Source organism: Oncorhynchus masou, chromosome 31 (genome assembly GCF_036934945.1).
Source record: "Oncorhynchus masou masou isolate Uvic2021 chromosome 31, UVic_Omas_1.1, whole genome shotgun sequence".
NCBI lineage: Eukaryota > Metazoa > Chordata > Actinopteri > Salmoniformes > Salmonidae > Oncorhynchus > Oncorhynchus masou.
In genome coordinates this window covers 9,280,563-9,298,214 of record NC_088242.1, presented here as the reverse complement: position 1 = coordinate 9,298,214, position 17,652 = coordinate 9,280,563, and the positions used below count along the sequence as shown (strand labels likewise).

General features: G+C 48.9%; 1 protein-coding gene across 1 annotated transcript in view; it reads right to left on the bottom strand.

The window, feature by feature from the left end:
- Window positions 1-13,000, bottom strand: part of LOC135524891 (serine/threonine-protein kinase LMTK1-like) — a 69,904-nt gene extending 56,904 nt beyond the window's left edge. Inside the window, exon 1 of the mRNA XM_064952743.1 lies at window positions 12,941-13,000. Coding sequence (XP_064808815.1) covers window positions 12,941-13,000 — 60 coding nt within the window. The remainder of the gene's footprint in view (window positions 1-12,940) is intronic.
- Between the last annotated feature and the right edge of the window lie 4,652 nt (window positions 13,001-17,652).

Sequence of the window (17,652 nt, the reverse complement as noted above, 5' to 3'; positions counted from 1 at the left end):
TAAAATAACATGGATTTATTGTGATGGTGTAGACTATATTACATGGATTTATTGTGATGGTGTAGACTATATTACATGGATTTATTCTGATGGTGTAGACTATATTACATGGATTTATTGTGATGGTGTAGACTATATTACATGGATTTATTGTGATGGTGTAGACTATATTACATGGATTTATTGTGATGGTGTAGACTATATTACATGGATTTATTGTGATGGTGTAGGCTATATTACATGGATTTATTGTGATGGTGTAGACTATATTACATGGATTTATTGTGATGGTGTAGACTATATTACATGGATTTATTCTGATGGTGTAGACTTCATTACATGGATTTATTCTGATGGTGTAGACTATATTACATGGATTTATTCTGATGGTGTAGACTTCATTACATGGATTTATTGTGATGGTGTAGGTAGACTATATTACATGGATTTATTGTGATGGTGTAGACTATATTACATGGATTTATTGTGATGGTGTAGACTATATTACATGGATTTATTGTGATGGTGTAGACTATATTACATGGATTTATTGTGATGGTGTAGACTATATTACATGGATTTATTCTGATGGTGTAGACTATATTACATGGATTTAATAGACTCTTTAAAATGTAGATGTTCCAAAGGTCTTCATCAGTGGCTTGTAGGAAGCCAGGAGATGCTAAATGTGTTTTAGTTCATTAACGGTCAATTCCTGTGAGACCGGCAGTTATTGACTTCACAATCACCTTCTGACACAACGTCAAGATCATTCAAAACTATTTTATACAATGTTATGTGCATGTTTGAAGAAAGAACATGATCGTTCTATCGTAGGACGAAGCAGCGTGTTTTTCCATGAGGTGTAATGGATCGAACGGATATTTTTAGAACCGTCAGGCAAAAGTAAGTTCAACGACGAGATGACCCATATGCCACATTTGCAGAACCAAAATGCAGAACCAAAATGCAGAACCAAAATGCTTGTTGTAAAACCTCTAGTTAACGCTGGTTAACGCTGGTGGATTGAACACTGTGCTCAACAATGCCTACCAAAATGGGTTAAATTGGCAAATGATCAGATACATAAGTCAATACTATAGAAGATGTGGTATAATTATGCACTTAACAGAACTTGAAACGCCAAAAGAGTGTTTTCAAATGTTCCCGGTAGTTTTCCCAGTCCCTGGAAAGGTGTTGCACAACTCTTGATTAAGTCATGTTAATCAATCAACACACTGTGTAATGTTTCTAAATATCTCAGAATGATGTTTCAATACTCCAGCAAAGTGAAGGTTTTGTCTTCTTAACGTTGGTGGAAGCTAAGTTTCCAAAAGCAATTTATTTTAACAGTGGACTGTAAGACATCAGATCCATTCTGGAACCGACCACACTAATACATACTGGATATTAAAGAAGAAATCCCTTGGAGAGATCTCCATGGCTTTCAGACTGAAAGAGGGAGAGAGAGAGAGAGATGAGAGACAGATGGGAGAGAGAGAGACAGAGAGAGAGTGAGAGAGAGAGAGAAGGGAAGGGGAGGGAGGAGCGCGAGGGAATTGGAGGATTTGGAGAGTGGATCAGTGTAAAAGCCCCTGAGTTGTAAGGAGTTTAGTGGTGGGGTGGAAATATGGAAAACTGTGACCCTTTGTAAACTCGTCCTGCACCCACTTCCCTGACTCCCCCCATCCTCCTCACCCCTCCTTCCATCCCTCGCTCGCTCAATCCTATCCCACGAGAGAACACACACACATATGCACATACGCAGTCTCACTCTTGACAGACAGACACACACACACACTCCCTCTGGTCTCCAAGCCCACAGCTTCACACGGCCCCTCGCGACCCACCAAACATCTGTTTCAGGATCAGAGTTCCAGCGACACAGCCCTCTAACACGTACCATTACAGAGATCACACACGCACAGAGTTCCCGGAAAATGCACAGCTACAGAGTTCACACAAAGACACAAATATCCACTCACATCTCTCTCCCACACATACAGCTACATAGATCTAACCTAAACACCCAGCCCTCTTTCCGTCCTCTCCCAGCCCTCTCCCAGCCCTCTCCCAGTCCTCTCTCAGCCCTGTCCCAGCCCTTTCCCAGCCCTCTCCCAGCCATCTCTCAGTTGTCTCCCAGCCCTGTCCCAGTCCTCTCCCAGCCCTCTCCCAGCCCTCTCCCAGTCCTCTCCCAGCCCTCTCCCAGCTCTCTCCCAGCTCTCTCCCAGTCCTCTCCCAGTCCTCTCCCAGCCCTCTCCCAGCTCTCTCCCAGCTCTCTCCCAGCTCTCTCCCAGTCCTCTCCCAGTCCTCTCCCAGCCCTCTCCCAGCCCTCCCAGCCCTTTCCCAGCCCTCTCCCAGTCCTCTCCCAGTCCTCTCCCAGCCCTCTCCCGGTTCTCTCCCGGCCCTGTCCCGGCCCTCTCCCAGCCCTCTCCCAGCCCTCTCCCAGTCCTCTCCCAGTCCTCTCCCAGTCCTCTCCCAGCTCTCTCCCAGTCCTCTCCCAGTCCTCTCCCAGCCCTCTCCCAGCCCTCTCCCAGTCCTCTCCCAGTCCTCTCCCAGGCCCCGTCCCAGTCCTCTCCCAGCTCTCTCCCAGTCCTCTCCCAGTCCTCTCCCAGCCCTCTCCCAGCCCTCTCCCAGTCCTCTCCCAGCCCTCTCACACAAAAATAATACAAATAATGCGCTACATTTTTATATCGTTCTTCAAGGACCCAATTTCACTTTACAATTGTAGAAACAAATAAACTAGATACAATACATGTACTAGTATTGTGCTAACTGGTTTCATTTAATGGCATCAAAGAACTCTCCGCTAAAAACAATACAAATGAAATCATTTTTATTACAACCAGCATTAGGACTCATTCACAGTTAGAGTTCAGGCTACATCAGGCTCTCCACATAACATCAATCTGTTCTTACCTGAGCTCAAGTTCCATTGGGGAAAGCCGGCATGTTGGTCACGCACACGACACAAGTTCACTTGTACCCTGTAAACGAATGTCTCAGCAGAACAACAAGCTGTAAGCACCTGAAAACTCCACCCCCACCGCCCCCGCCACCACCTAACCACCACCCCCACCAAACCACTCCTCCAAACAAACCACCCCTCCCACCTACACACATGCACTCAGGGGCCCCATGAAGGCCCAGCTGGCTTGAAGAGCATGTGGGTGGCGGTGCCAAACGCAGAGCCGACAGTAAGACCATGGTCCTGCAGCTGAGAGTGACTTCTATCTAGCACCAGAATGGTCAACGTCAAGGATGGAGAGAAAGAGAGGAAAAGAGGAGGGAGGGAGGGAGAGAGACAGACAGGAAAGAAAGAAAGTGTGGGGGGAATGAGAGAAAAAACGAGAGAAATGAAGCCCCCACAAAAATGTGAGGCAGGAAAAAAGGAGTGGGAGGGAAGGCTTTACACATTGTATCCTCATGACATCATTCTCTCCCCTCTTCTCTAGTTCTTTCTCTTCTATCACTGCCTCTCTTCTCCTGCCGGGGAACATGTGCAGAGCAGGCCTCTTCCCCACAAGGTTGAGCGAGCACACACACATGCACCCACACACACACACACACACACACATGCACACACACACACACACACACACACACACACACACATGCACCCACACACACACACACACACACATGCACACACACACACACACACACACGCACACATGCACCCACACACACACACACACACACACACACACATGCACACACACACACACACACACACACACACACACACACACACACACACACACACACACACACACACACACACACACACACACACACACACACACACACACACATGCACACACACACACACATGTACACACACACACACAATAAATATTCCTATCATCTCCTCTTCCTGCTCTGGGAGAGGCTGTTTCTAATTCCAGATGAAGGCCCTGGGGCGTGTGGGGCCGGATGTACTGTGGGCTCTGGGGCCCTTCCTCAAGCCCTCTCACCCCTTTTCCCCCTCCCTCTCCTCTCCCTCTCCTCTCGCTCTCTCTCCCTCTCCTCTACCCCTCCTCTACCTCTCCTCTCCTTCTCCCTCTCCTCTCCCTCTCTCTCCCTCTCCTCTTATCTCTCTCTCCATCTCCTCTCTCCTCCTCTCTCTCTACCTCTCCTCTCTACCTCTCCCCTCTCCTCTCCTCTCTTTTTCCCTCTCATCTCCCTCTCCTCTCTCTCTCTCCCTCTCATCTTCTCTCTCTCTCCCTCTCCTTTCTCTCTCCTCTCCTCTACCTCTCCTCTCTTCTCTCTCCTTCTCCTCTCTCACATCTCCTCCACCTCCCCTCTTTCTTAGTCTCTCTCTCCCTGAGTATTCTCCTCTATCTTAGTCTCTCTCCCTGAGTATTCTCCTCTATCTTAGTCCCTCTTTCCCTGAGTATTCTCCTAGACCGCACAAAAAAGACACTTAGCTGACAGTAAAGCTGACAGTTAGCTGACAGTAAACCAATGATTCCAACTTGATGTGTTTGTCATTTCTCTAAAATAAAGAGTCAGAAAGACACGTTGACATATGGCCTGTCTCCACAAGTTCTACTAGGAGAGAGAGCTCATGTTAATTACTTCTGCCCTGTCTGTCTCTCAAACAGAGCAAGTGACAGAGAGAAGAGCGAGAGAGAGAGACGGGGGGAGAGAGAGAGAGAGAGAGATGGGGAGAGAGCAAGAGAGAGAGAGAGAGCAGGGGCGAGAGAGCGAGAGAGAGACAGGTAGAGAGAGTTCAGGGGAGAGAGAGAGACGGGTAGAGAGAGGGTCCTGTGTGGCTCAGTCGGTAGAGCATGGCGCTTGCAACGCCAAGCGTCGTGGGTTCGATTCCCGCTGGGGCCACCCATATGTAAAAGTAGTGGCCCCAGCCGACTTGTAAGTCGCTTTGGACAAAAGCGTCTGCTAAATGGGATATATATATTTTTATATATTTTATATATTTAGAGAGAGAGAGAGACGGGTAGAGAGAGATCAGGGGAGAGCGAGAGAGAGGAATAAGAGGAATTTGCGTTAACGGCAACTTGGGGAAAATTCTCTGCAGTATTACAAATAGCAGACTCCAGCATTTCCTTCATGAACACAACGTCCTGAGCAGAAGCCAGATTGGATTTCAAAAAAATTATCGTACAACAGACCACATTTACTGCCTCCACACTCTAATTGATAAATATGTAAACCAAAACAAAGGCAAAATCTACTCGTGTTTTGTAGATTTCAAGAAAGCATTTGATTCAATTTGGCATGAATGTCTTTTTTATAAACTAATAGAAAGTGGTATTGGAGGGAAAACACATGATGTTATTAAATCAATGCACACTAACAACAAATGTGCGGTTAAAATTGGCAACAAGAAAACAGACTTCTTCTCTCAGGGACGGGCAGTGAAACAGGGCTGTCTAATAAGTCCAACACTATTTAACATCTACATTAATGAATTGGCAATAACACTAGAAGAATCGGCAGCACCTGGTATCACCCCACACAACACTGAAATCATGTGTCTACTGTAGACAGATGACCTGGTGCTGCTGTCTCCCACTAAGGAGGGTCTGCTGTCTCCCACTAAGGAGGGTCTGCTGTCTCCCACCAAGGAGGGTCTGCTGTCTCCCACTAAGGAGGGTCTGCTGTCTCCCACTAAGGAGGGTCTGCTGTCTCCCACTAAGGAGGGTCTGCTGTCTCCCACTAAGGAGGGTCTGTTGTCTCCCACTAAGGAGGGTCTGCTGTCTCCCACTAAGGAGGGTCTGCTGTCTCCCACTAAGGAGGGTCTGTTGTCTCCCACTAAGGAGGGTCTGCTGTCTCCCACTAAGGAGGGTCTGCTGTCTCCCACTAAGGAGGGTCTGTTGTCTCCCACTAAGGAGGGTCTGCTGTCTCCCACTAAGGAGGGTCTGCTGTCTCCCACTAAGGAGGGTCTGTTGTCTCCCACTAAAGAGGGTCTGCTGTCTCCCACTAAGGAGGGTCTGTTGTCTCCCACTAAAGAGGGTATGCTGTCTCCCACTAAGGAGGGTCTGCTGTCTCCCACTAAGGAGGGTCTGCTGTCTCCCACTAAGGAGGGTCTGCTGTCTCCCACTAAGGAGGGTCTGCTGTCTCCCACTAAGGAGGGTCTGCTGTCTCCCACTAAGGAGTGTCTGCTGTCTCCCACTAAGGAGGGTCTGCTGTCTCCCACTAAGGAGGGTCTGCTGTCTCCCACTAAGGAGGGTCTGCTGTCTCCCACTAAGGAGGGTCTGTTGTCTCCCACTAAGGAGGGTCTGCTGTACGCAGATGACCTGGGTCTGCTGTCTCCCACTAAGGAGGGTCTGCTGTCTCCCACTAAGGAGGGTCTGCTGTCTCCCACTAAGGAGGGTCTGCTGTCTCCCACTAAAGAGGGTCTGCTGTCTCCCACTAAGGAGGGTCTGTTGTCTCCCACTAAGGAGGGTCTGCTGTCTCCCACTAAGGAGGGTCTGCTGTCTCCCACTAAGGAGGGTCTGCTGTCTCCCACTAAGGAGGGTCTGCTGTCTCCCACTAAGGGGGGTCTGCTGTAGACAGATGACCTGGGTCTGCTGTCTCCCACTAAGGAGGGTCTGCTGTAGACAGATGGTTCTGTCAGACCTGGGCTCCGACCGTTAACCACAGGTTCTGTCAGACCTGGGCTCTGACCGTTAACCACAGGTGCTGTCAGACCTGGGCTCTGACCGTTAACCACAGGTTCTGTCAGACCTGGGCTCTGACCGTTAACCACAGGTTCAAATCAAATCAAAATGTATTTGTCACATACACATGGTTAGCAGATGTTAATGCGAGTGTAGCGAAATGCTTGTGCTTCCAGTTCTGACAATGCAGTAATAACCAACAAGTAATCTAACCTAACAATTCCAAAACTAATTCCGTATACACAGTGTAAGGGGATAAAGAATATGTACATAAAGATATGAATGAGTGATGTTACAGAGCGGCATAGGCAAGATGCAGTAGATGGTATCGAGTACAGTATATACATATGAGATGAGTATGTAAACAAAGTGGCATAGTTAAAGTGGCTAGTGATACATGTATTACATAAGGATGCAGTAGATGATAGAGTACAGTATATACGTATACATATGAGATGAATAATGTAGTGTATGTAAACATTATATTAGGCAGCATTGTTTAAAGTGGCTAGTGATATATTTTACAACATTTCCCATCAATTCTCATTATTAAAGTGGCTGGAGTTGAGTCAGTGTGTTGGCAGCAGCCACTCAATGTTAGTGGTGGCTGTTTAACAGCCTGTCAGACCGTTAACCACAGGTTCTGTCAGACCTGGGCTCTGACCGTTAACCACAGGTTCTGTCAGACCTGGACTCTGACCGTTAACCACAGGTTCTGTCAGACCTGGGCTCTGACCGTTAATCACAGGTTCTGTCAGGCCTGGGCTCTGACCGTTAATCACGGGTTCTGTCAGGCCTGGGCTCTGACCGTTAACCACAGGCTCTGTCAGACCTGGGCTCTGACCATTAACTACAGGTTCTGTCAGACCTGGGCCCTGACCGTTAACCACAGGTTCTGTCAGACCTGGGCCCTGACCGTTAACCACAGGTTCTGTCAGACCTGGGCTCTGACCGTTAATCACGGGTTCTGTCAGGCCTGGGCTCTGACCGTTAACCACAGGTTCTGTCAGACCTGGGCTCTGACCGTTAATCACAGGTTCTGTCAGACCTGGGCTCTGACCGTTAACCACAGGTTCTGTCAGACCTGGGCTCTGACCGTTAACCACAGGTTCTGTCAGACCTGGGCTCTGACCGTTAACCACAGGTTCTGTCAGACCTGGGCTCTGACCGTTAACCACAGGTTCTGTCTGACCTGGACTCTGACCGTTAACCACAGGTTCTGTCAGACCTGGACTCTGACCGTTAACCTAAAAAAACAAATATAATGATATTCTAAAAAAGGTCCGGAAATCAGGATGACAAATATAAATTCTATTTGGACACAGTTCTATTAGAACACACCAAAAACGACACATATCTCGGGCTAAATATCAGCAACACAGGTAGCTTTCACATGGCTGTGAATGAGCTGAGAGACAAAGCAAGAAGAGCATTCTATGCCATTAAAAGGAACATCAAAATTGAAATTCCAATTAGAATCTGGCTCAAAATGTTTCAATCAGTTATAGAACCAATTGCTCTATATGGCAGTGAAGTATGGGGTCCACTCTGTAATAATGAATTTACCAAATGGGACAAACATCCAATCGAAATACTGCATGCAGAGTTTTGAAAGGCTGTATTGCAAGTGCAAAGAACAACTCCAAATAACACATGTAGAGCAGAATTGGGCCAAAACCTCCTCCTCATTCAGATAGAGAAAAGAGCCATCACATTTTACAACCATCTAAAAACAAGTGACCCCAAAACATTCCCATCACACAGCTCTACAATGTCAAGAGATGAAACAAGAGAAGAGTCCCCTCAGCCAGCTGGTTCTGAGGCTCAGTTCACCAAACCAAACCAACCCCATAGAGTCTCAGGACAGCACTCAGAAAATCTGGCCCAACCAAATCATCACAAAACAAAAAGAAAAATATATCACCTATTGGAAAGACACCACAAAATATCAAAGTAAACTTCAATGCTATTTGGCTCAAAACAGACAGTACATGATGCCAGACTATCTGACCACTATGACTGATAGAAAACTGAGGAAAACATTGACGAGGTACAGACTCAGTGAGCACAGTCTGGCTATAGAGACAGATTGTCACAGACAAACCTGGCTGCCCAGGGAGGACAGTCTGGCTATAGAGACAGATTGTCACAGACAAACCTGGCAGCCCAGAGAGGACAGTCTGGCTATAGAGACCGGTCGTCACAGACAAACCTGGCTGCCCAGAGAGGACAGTCTGGCTATAGAGACAGATTGTCACAGACAAACCTGGCTGCCCAGAGAGGACAGTCTGGCTATAGAGACAGGTCGTCACAGACAAACCTGGCTGCCCAGAGAGGACAGTCTGGCTATAGAGACCGGTCGTCACAGACAAACCTGGCTGCCCAGAGAGGACAGTCTGGCTATAGAGACAGGTCGTCACAGACAAACCTGGCTGCCCAGAGAGGACAGTCTGGCTATAGAGACAGATTGTCACAGACAAACCTGGCTGCCCAGAGAGGACAGTCTGGCTATAGAGACAGGTCGTCACAGACAAACCTGGCTGCCCAGAGAGGACAGTCTGGCTATAGAGACAGGTCGTCACAGACAAACCTGGCTGCCCAGAGAGGACAGTCTGGCTATAGAGACAGGTCGTCACAGACAAACCTGGCTGCCCAGAGAGGACAGTCTGGCTATAGAGACAGATCGTCACAGACAAACCTGGCTGCCCAGAGAGGACAGCCTGGCTATAGAGACAGGTCGTCACAGACAAACCTGGCTGCCCAGAGAGGACAGTCTGGCTATAGAGACAGGTCGTCACAGACAAACATGGCTGCCCAGAGAGGACAGTCTGGCTATAGAGACCGGTCGTCACAGACAAACATGGCTGCCCAGAGAGGACAGTCTGGCTATAGAGACCGGTCGTCACAGACAAACCTGGCTGCCCAGAGAGGACAGTCTGGCTATAAAGACCGGTCATCACAGACAAACATGGCTGCCCAGAGAGGACAGTCTGGCTATAGAGACCGGTCGTCACAGACAAACCTGGCTGCCCAGAGAGGACAGTCTGGCTATAGAGACAGTTCGTCACAGACAAACCTGGCTGCCCAGAGAGGACAGTCTGGCTATAGAGACCGGTAGTCACAGACAAACATGGCTGCCCAGAGAGGACAGTCTGGCTATAGAGACAGGTCGTCACAGACAAACCTGGCTGCCCAGAGAGGACAGTCTGGCTATAGAGACAGGTAGTCACAGACAAACATGGCTGCCCAGAGAGGACAAGCTGTGCTCACTCTGCTCCAGGGGAGAGGTAGAGACAGAGCTGCATTTCCTATTACACTGTGACAAATACTCAGACCTAAGAGAATATTTCTTTCCCAAAATTATAATTCATAACAAAGAATTTGAAACTATAAAAGAGGAAATAAAAATCTAATATTTATCGGGTGAAAAGCCAAAATGTGCAGTTTTGGAAGCCAAATATGTGTCCTCCTGCCACAGCCTGAGGGACAGCCAGTGAAAAGTGAAAAGTAATGTCGATAATATTTCCAAACTTGTTTTGTTTTGACTTTCATACCAGGTCATGTCTTCTCAGTCATGTTGACACTGGTCTACTACCATGTCATGTGTCTTCTCAGTCATGTTGACACTGGGCTACTACCAGGTCATGTCTTCTCAGTCATGTTGACACTGGGCTACTACCAGGTCATGTGTCTTCTCAGTCATGTTGACACTGGGCTACTACCAGGTCATGTGTCTTCTCAGTCAATTTGACACTGGGCTACTACCAGGTCATGTGTCTTCTCAGTGATGTTGACACTGGGCTACTACCATGTCATGTGTCTTCTCAGTCATGTTGACACTGGTCTACTAACAGGTCAGGTGTTCTCAGTCAATTTGACACTGGGCTACTACCAGGTCATGTGTCTTCTCAGTCATGTTGACACTGGGCTACTACCAGGTCATGTGTCTTCTCAGTCATGTTGACACTGGTCTACTAACAGGTCATGTGTCTTCTCAGTCATGTTAACACTGGGCTACTACCAGGTCATGTATCTTCTCAGTCAATTTGACACTGGGCTACTACCAGGTCATGTGTCTTCTCAGTGATGTTGACACTGGGCTACTACCAGGTCATGTGTCTTCTCAGTCATGTTGACACGGGTCTACTACCAGGTCATGTGTCTTCTCAGTCATGTTGACACTGGGCTACTACCATGTCATGTGTCTTCTCAGTCATGTTGACACTGGGCTACTACCAGGTCATGTGTCTTCTCAGTCAATTTGACACTGGGCTACTACCAGGTCATGTGTCTTCTCAGTGATGTTGACACTGGGCTACTACCAGGTCATGTGTCTTCTCAGTCATGTTGACACGGGTCTACTACCAGGTCATGTGTCTTCTCAGTCATGTTGACACTGGTCTACTACCAGGTCATGTCTTCTCAGTCATGTTGACACTGGGCTACTACCAGGTCATGTGTCTTCTCAGTCATGTTGACACGGGTCTACTACCATGTCATGTGTTCTCAGTCATGTTGACACTGGTCTACTACCAGGTCATGTGTCTTCTCAGTCATGTTGACACTGGGCTACTACCATGTCATGTCTTCTCAGTCATGTTGACACTGGGCTACTACCAGGTCATGTGTCTTCTCAGTCATGTTGACACGGGTCTACTACCATGTCATGTGTTCTCAGTCATGTTGACACTGGTCTACTACCAGGTCATGTGTCTTCTCAGTCATGTTGACACTGGTTCACTACCATGTCAGGTCTTCTCAGTCATGTTGACACGGGTCTACTACCATGTCATGTGTTCTCAGTCATGTTGACACTGGTCTACTACCAGGTCATGTGTCTTCTCAGTCATGTTGACACTGGGCTACTACCAGGTCATGTGTCTTCACAGTGATGTTGACACGGGTCTACTACCAGGTCATGTGTCTTCACAGTGATGTTGACACGGGTCTACTACCAGGTCATGTGTCTTCACAGTGATGTTGACACGGGTCTACTACCAGGTCATGTGTCTTCACAGTGATGTTGACACTGGGCTACTACCAGGTCATGTGTCTTCTCAGTCATGTTGACACTGGGCTACTACCATGTCATGTCTTCTCAGTCATGTTGACACTGGGCTACTACCAGGTCATGTGTCTTCTCAGTGATGTTGACACTGGGCTACTACCAGGTCATGTGTCTTCTCAGTCATGTTGACACTGGGCTACTACCAGGTCATGTGTCTTCACAGTGATGTTGACACGGGTCTACTACCAGGTCATGTGTCTTCACAGTGATGTTGACACTGGGCTACTACCAGGTCATGTGTCTTCTCAGTCATGTTGACACTGGGCTACTACCATGTCATGTCTTCTCAGTCATGTTGACACTGGGCTACTACCAGGTCATGTGTCTTCTCAGTGATGTTGACACTGGGCTACTACCAGGTCATGTGTCTTCTCAGTCATGTTGACACTGGGCTACTACCAGGTCATGTGTCTTCTCAGTCATGTTGACACTGGTTCACTACCAGGTCATGTGTCTTCTCAGTCATGTTGAGAGAGAGAGAGAGAGAGAGAGAGAGAGAGAGAGAGAGAGACAGGTAGAGAGAGAGAGATGGGTAGAGAGAGAGACGGGTAGAGAGAGAGAGAGAGAGAGAGAGATGGGTAGAGAGAGAGACGGGTAGAGAGAGAGAGAGACGGGTAGAGAGAGAGAGATGGGTAGAGAGAGAGACGGGTAGAGAGAGAGAGAGACGGGTAGAGAGAGAGACGGGTATAGAGAGAGAGAGATGGGTAGAGAGAGAGACGGGTAGAGAGAGAGAGAGAGATGGGTAGAGAGAGAGACGGGTAGAGAGAGAGAGAGACGGGTAGAGAGAGAGACGGGTATAGAGAGAGAGAGATGGGGAGAGAGAGAGACGGGTAGGGAGAGACAGAGAAGGGTGGAGAGAGAGACATGTAGATCCCTGACAGGCCTCGGGAATGACCTCCTTTCCCAGTCATTCACTTTCTTTTTGTTATTGTACTTTTCAAAGTCACTGTGGCTTGAATCTTCCTTTGATGCAGAGGGGGAAGGGACTGTAGGTGACTTGCATTATGTTAATGAGACATTAGTGGAGTATCTGTGCCTGTTTCCATCTGGGGATAGAGGAATATAAAGTAGCCTGTAGAAACCACTGTAATCACGTATGACTCGCTCATGTATGACTCGCTCACGTATGACTCGCGCATGTATGACTCGTGGACGCATATGACTCACTCATGCATGACTCGCTCACATATGACTCGCTCACGTATGACTCGCTCACGTATGACTGGCGCATATATGATTCGCTCACGTATGACTCGCTCACGTATGACTTGCTCACGTATGACTCGCTCACGTATGACTCACGCATGTTTGACTCGCTCATGTATGACTCGAGCATGTATGACTCGCGCATGTATGACTCGCTCGTGTATGACTCGTGCATGTATGACTCGCTCATGTATGACTCGCTCATGTATGACTCGCTCATGTATGACTCGTGGACGCGTATGACTCACTCATGTATGACTCGCTCATGTATGACTCGCTCATGTATGACTCGCTCATGTATGACTCGTGGACGCGTATGACTCGCTCATATATGACTCGCTCATGTATGACTCGCGCATGTATGACTCGCGCACGTATGACTCGTGGACGCGTATGACTCGCGCATGTATGACTCGTGGACGCGTATGACTCGCTCACGTATGACTCGCTCACGTATGACTCGCTCATGTATGACTCGCGCATGTATGACTCGCTCATGTATGACTCGCGCACGTATGACTCGCTCACGTATGACTCGCTCATGTATGACTCGCTCATGTATGACTCGCTCATGTATGACTCGCTCACGTATGACTCGCGCATGTATGACTCGCTCATGTATGACTCGCTCATGTATGACTCGCTCACGTATGACTCGCTCACGTATGACTCGCGCATGTACCATGGCTATATACAGGGAGTACCAGTACAGAGTCAAAAGATACCATGGCTAACGTCCACCGTCTACTAGCACTGTAGAAACTATTACACTCAACTGAACGACTCGATTAGTGTAGTGTTAGCTAGCTACATAGTTGTCTTTGCTGTCTTCGTATCCAAGATAATTGTGTAGTTTAGAGTGTGTAGACTTAGAGTGATTATCTTAATTTACCGAGGTTAGCTAGCCAGCTATTTGTCGTCCTTAACTTAGGAGATACTGCTAGCTAGCTAGCCAACAGCTAGCCAACGTCTACCGAATTGAACTTCAACAACCCGGTCAACATTCCGCTTCGCTCCACAGGTAGTATCACATTTTCATTTCACTTCATTACAGTACAACGGTTTGATTTGTTTGATCGTAGCTAGCTAGCTACATAGCCGTCTTTGTATCTAAGACAATTGTGTAGTCTAGAGCAATTTTCTAGGTTAGCTAGCCAGCTATTGTCGTTCTTTTAACGTAACGTAACGTAATCAACACTGCTAGCTAGCCAGCTAGCCCCCGAATAGCAGCACTGTAGAAACTATTACACTCGACGGAACGACTTGATTAGTGTAGTGTCAACAATGCAGCCACTGCCAGCTAGCCTATAAAGTCAACAACGCAGCCACTGCCAGCTAGCCTACTCCAGCAGTACTGTATCATTTCAATCATTTTAGTCAATAAGATTCTTGCTACGTAAGCTTAACTTTCTGAACATTCGAGACGTGTAGTCCACTTGTCATTCCAATCTCCTTTGCATTAGCGTAGCCTCTTCTGTAGCCTGTCAACTATGTGTCTATCTATCCCTGTTCTCTCCTCTCTGCACAGACCATACAAACGCTCCACACCGCGTGGCCGCGGCCACCCTAATCTGGTGGTCCCAGCACGCACGACCCACGTGGAGTTCCAGGTCTCCGGTAGCCTCTGGAACTGCCGATCTGCGGCCAACAAGGCAGAGTTCATCTCAGCCTATGCCTCCCTCCAGTCCCTCGACTTCTTGGCACTGACGGAAACATGGATCACCACAGATAACACTGCTACTCCTACTGCTCTCTCTTCGTCCGCCCACGTGTTCTCGCACACCCCGAGAGCTTCTGGTCAGCGGGGTGGTGGCACCGGGATCCTCATCTCTCCCAAGTGGTCATTCTCTCTTTCTCCCCTTACCCATCTGTCTATCGCCTCCTTTGAATTCCATGCTGTCACAGTTACCAGCCCTTTCAAGCTTAACATCCTTATCATTTATCGCCCTCCAGGTTCCCTCGGAGAGTTCATCAATGAGCTTGATGCCTTGATAAGCTCCTTTCCTGAGGACGGCTCACCTCTCACAGTCCTGGGCGACTTTAACCTCCCCACGTCTACCTTTGACTCATTCCTCTCTGCCTCCTTCTTTCCACTCCTCTCCTCTTTTGACCTCACCCTCTCACCTTCCCCCCCTACTCACAAGGCAGGCAATATGCTCGACCTCATCTTTACTAGATGCTGTTCTTCCACTAACCTCATTGCAACTCCCCTCCAAGTCTCCGACCACTACCTTGTATCCTTTTCCCTCTCGCTCTCATCCAACACTTCCCACACTGCCCCTACTCGGATGGTATCGCGCCATCCCAACCTTCGCTCTCTCTCCCCCGCTACTCTCTCCTCTTCCATCCTATCATCTCTTCCCTCTGCTCAAACCTTCTCCAACCTATCTCCTGATTCTGCCTCCTCAACCCTCCTCTCTTCCCTTTCTGCATCCTTTGACTCTCTATGTCCCCTATCCTCCAGGCCGGCTCGGTCCTCCCCTCCCGCTCAATGGCTCGACGACTCATTGCGAGCTCACAGAACAGGGCTCCGGGCAGCCGAGCGGAAATGGAGGAAAACTCGCCTCCCTGCGGACCTGGCATCCTTTCACTCCCTCCTCTCTACATTTTCCTCCTCTGTCTCTGCTGCTAAAGCCACTTTCTACCACTCTAAATTCCAAGCATCTGCCTCTAACCCTAGGAAGCTCTTTGCCACCTTCTCCTCCCTCCTGAATCCTCCTCCCCCTCCTCCTCCCTCTCTGCAGATGACTTCGTCAACCATTTTGAAAAGAAGGTCGACGACATCCGATCCTCGTTTGCTAAGTCAAACGACACCGCTGGTTCTGCTCACACTGCCCTACCCTGTGCTCTGACCTCTTTCTCCCCTCTCTCTCCAGATGAAATCTCGCTTCTTGTGACGGCCGGCCGCCCAACAACCTGCCCGCTTGACCCTATCCCCTCCTCTCTTCTCCAGACCATTTCCGGAGACCTTCTCCCTTACCTCACCTCGCTCATCAACTCATCCCTGACCGCTGGCTACGTCCCTTCCGTCTTCAAGAGAGCGAGAGTTGCACCCCTTCTGAAAAAACCTACACTCGATCCCTCCGATGTCAACAACTACAGACCAGTATCCCTTCTTTCTTTTCTCTCCAAAACTGTTCAACGTGCCGTCTTTGGCCAGCTCTCCCGCTATCTCTCTCAGAATGACCTTCTTGATCCAAATCAGTCAGGTTTCAAGACTAGTCATTCAACTGAGACTGCTCTTCTCTGTATCACGGAGGCGCTCCGCACTGCTAAAGCTAACTCTCTCTCCTCTGCTCTCATCCTTCTAGACCTATCGGCTGCCTTCGATACTGTGAACCATCAGATCCTCCTCTCCACCCTCTCCGAGTTGGGCATCTCCGGCGCGGCTCACGCTTGGATTGCGTCCTACCTGACAGGTCGCTCCTACCAGGTGGGGTGGCGAGAATCTGTCTCCTCGCCACGCGCTCTCACCACTGGTGTCCCCCAGGGCTCTGTTCTAGGCCCTCTCCTATTCTCGCTATACACCAAGTCACTTGGCTCTGTCATAACCTCACATGGTCTCTAATATCATTGCTATGCAGACGACACACAATTAATCTTCTCCTTTCCCCCTTCTGATGACCAGGTGGCGAATCGCATCTCTGCATGTCTGGCAGACATATCAGTGTGGATGAAGGATCACCACCTCAAGCTGAACCTCGGCAAGACAGAGCTGCTCTTCCTCCCGGGGAAGGACTGCCCGTTCCATGATCTCGCCATCACGGTTGACAACTCCATTGTGTCCTCATCCCAGAGCGCTAAGAACCTTGGCGTGATCCTGGACAACACCCTGTCGTTCTCAACTAACATCAAGGCGGTGGCCCGTTCCTGTAGGTTCATGCTCTACATCATCCGCAGAGTACGACCCTGCCTCACACAGGAAGCGGCGCAGGTCCTAATCCAGGCACTTGTCATCTCCCGTCTGGATTACTGCAACTCGCTGTTGGCTGGGCTCCCTGCCTGTGCCATTAAACCCCTACAACTCATCCAGAACGCCGCAGCCTGTCTGGTGTTCAACCTTCCCAAGTTCTCTCACGTCACCCCGCTCCTCCGCTCTCTCCACTGGCTTCCAGTTGAAGCTCGCATCCGCTACAAGACCATGGTGCTTGCCTACGGAGCTGTGAGGGGAACGGCACCGCAGTACCTCCAGGCTCTGATCAGGCCCTACACCCAAACAAGGGCACTGCGTTCATCCACCTCTGGCCTGCTCGCCTCCCTACCACTGAGGAAGTACAGTTCCCGCTCAGCCCAGTCAAAACTGTTCGCTGCTCTGGCCCTCCAATGGTGGAACAAACTCCCTCACGACGCCAGGACAGCGGAGTCAATCACCACCTTCCGGAGACACCTGAAACCCCACCTCTTTAAGGAATACCTAGGATAGGATAAAGTAATCCTTCTCACCACCCCCCTTAAATGATTTAGATGCACTATTGTAAAGTGGCTGTTCCACTGGATGTCATAAGGTGAATTCACCAATTTGTAAGTCGCTCTGGATAAGAGCGTCTGCCAAAGGACTTAAATGTAAAATGTAAATGTATGACTCGCTCATGTATGACTCGCGCATGTATGACTCGTGGAAGCGTATGACTCGCTCACGTATGACTCGCTCACGTATGACTCGCTCACGTATGACTCGCGCATGTATGACTCGCTCACCTATGACTTGTGGACGCGTATGACTCGCTCATGTATGACTCGCTCATGTATGAC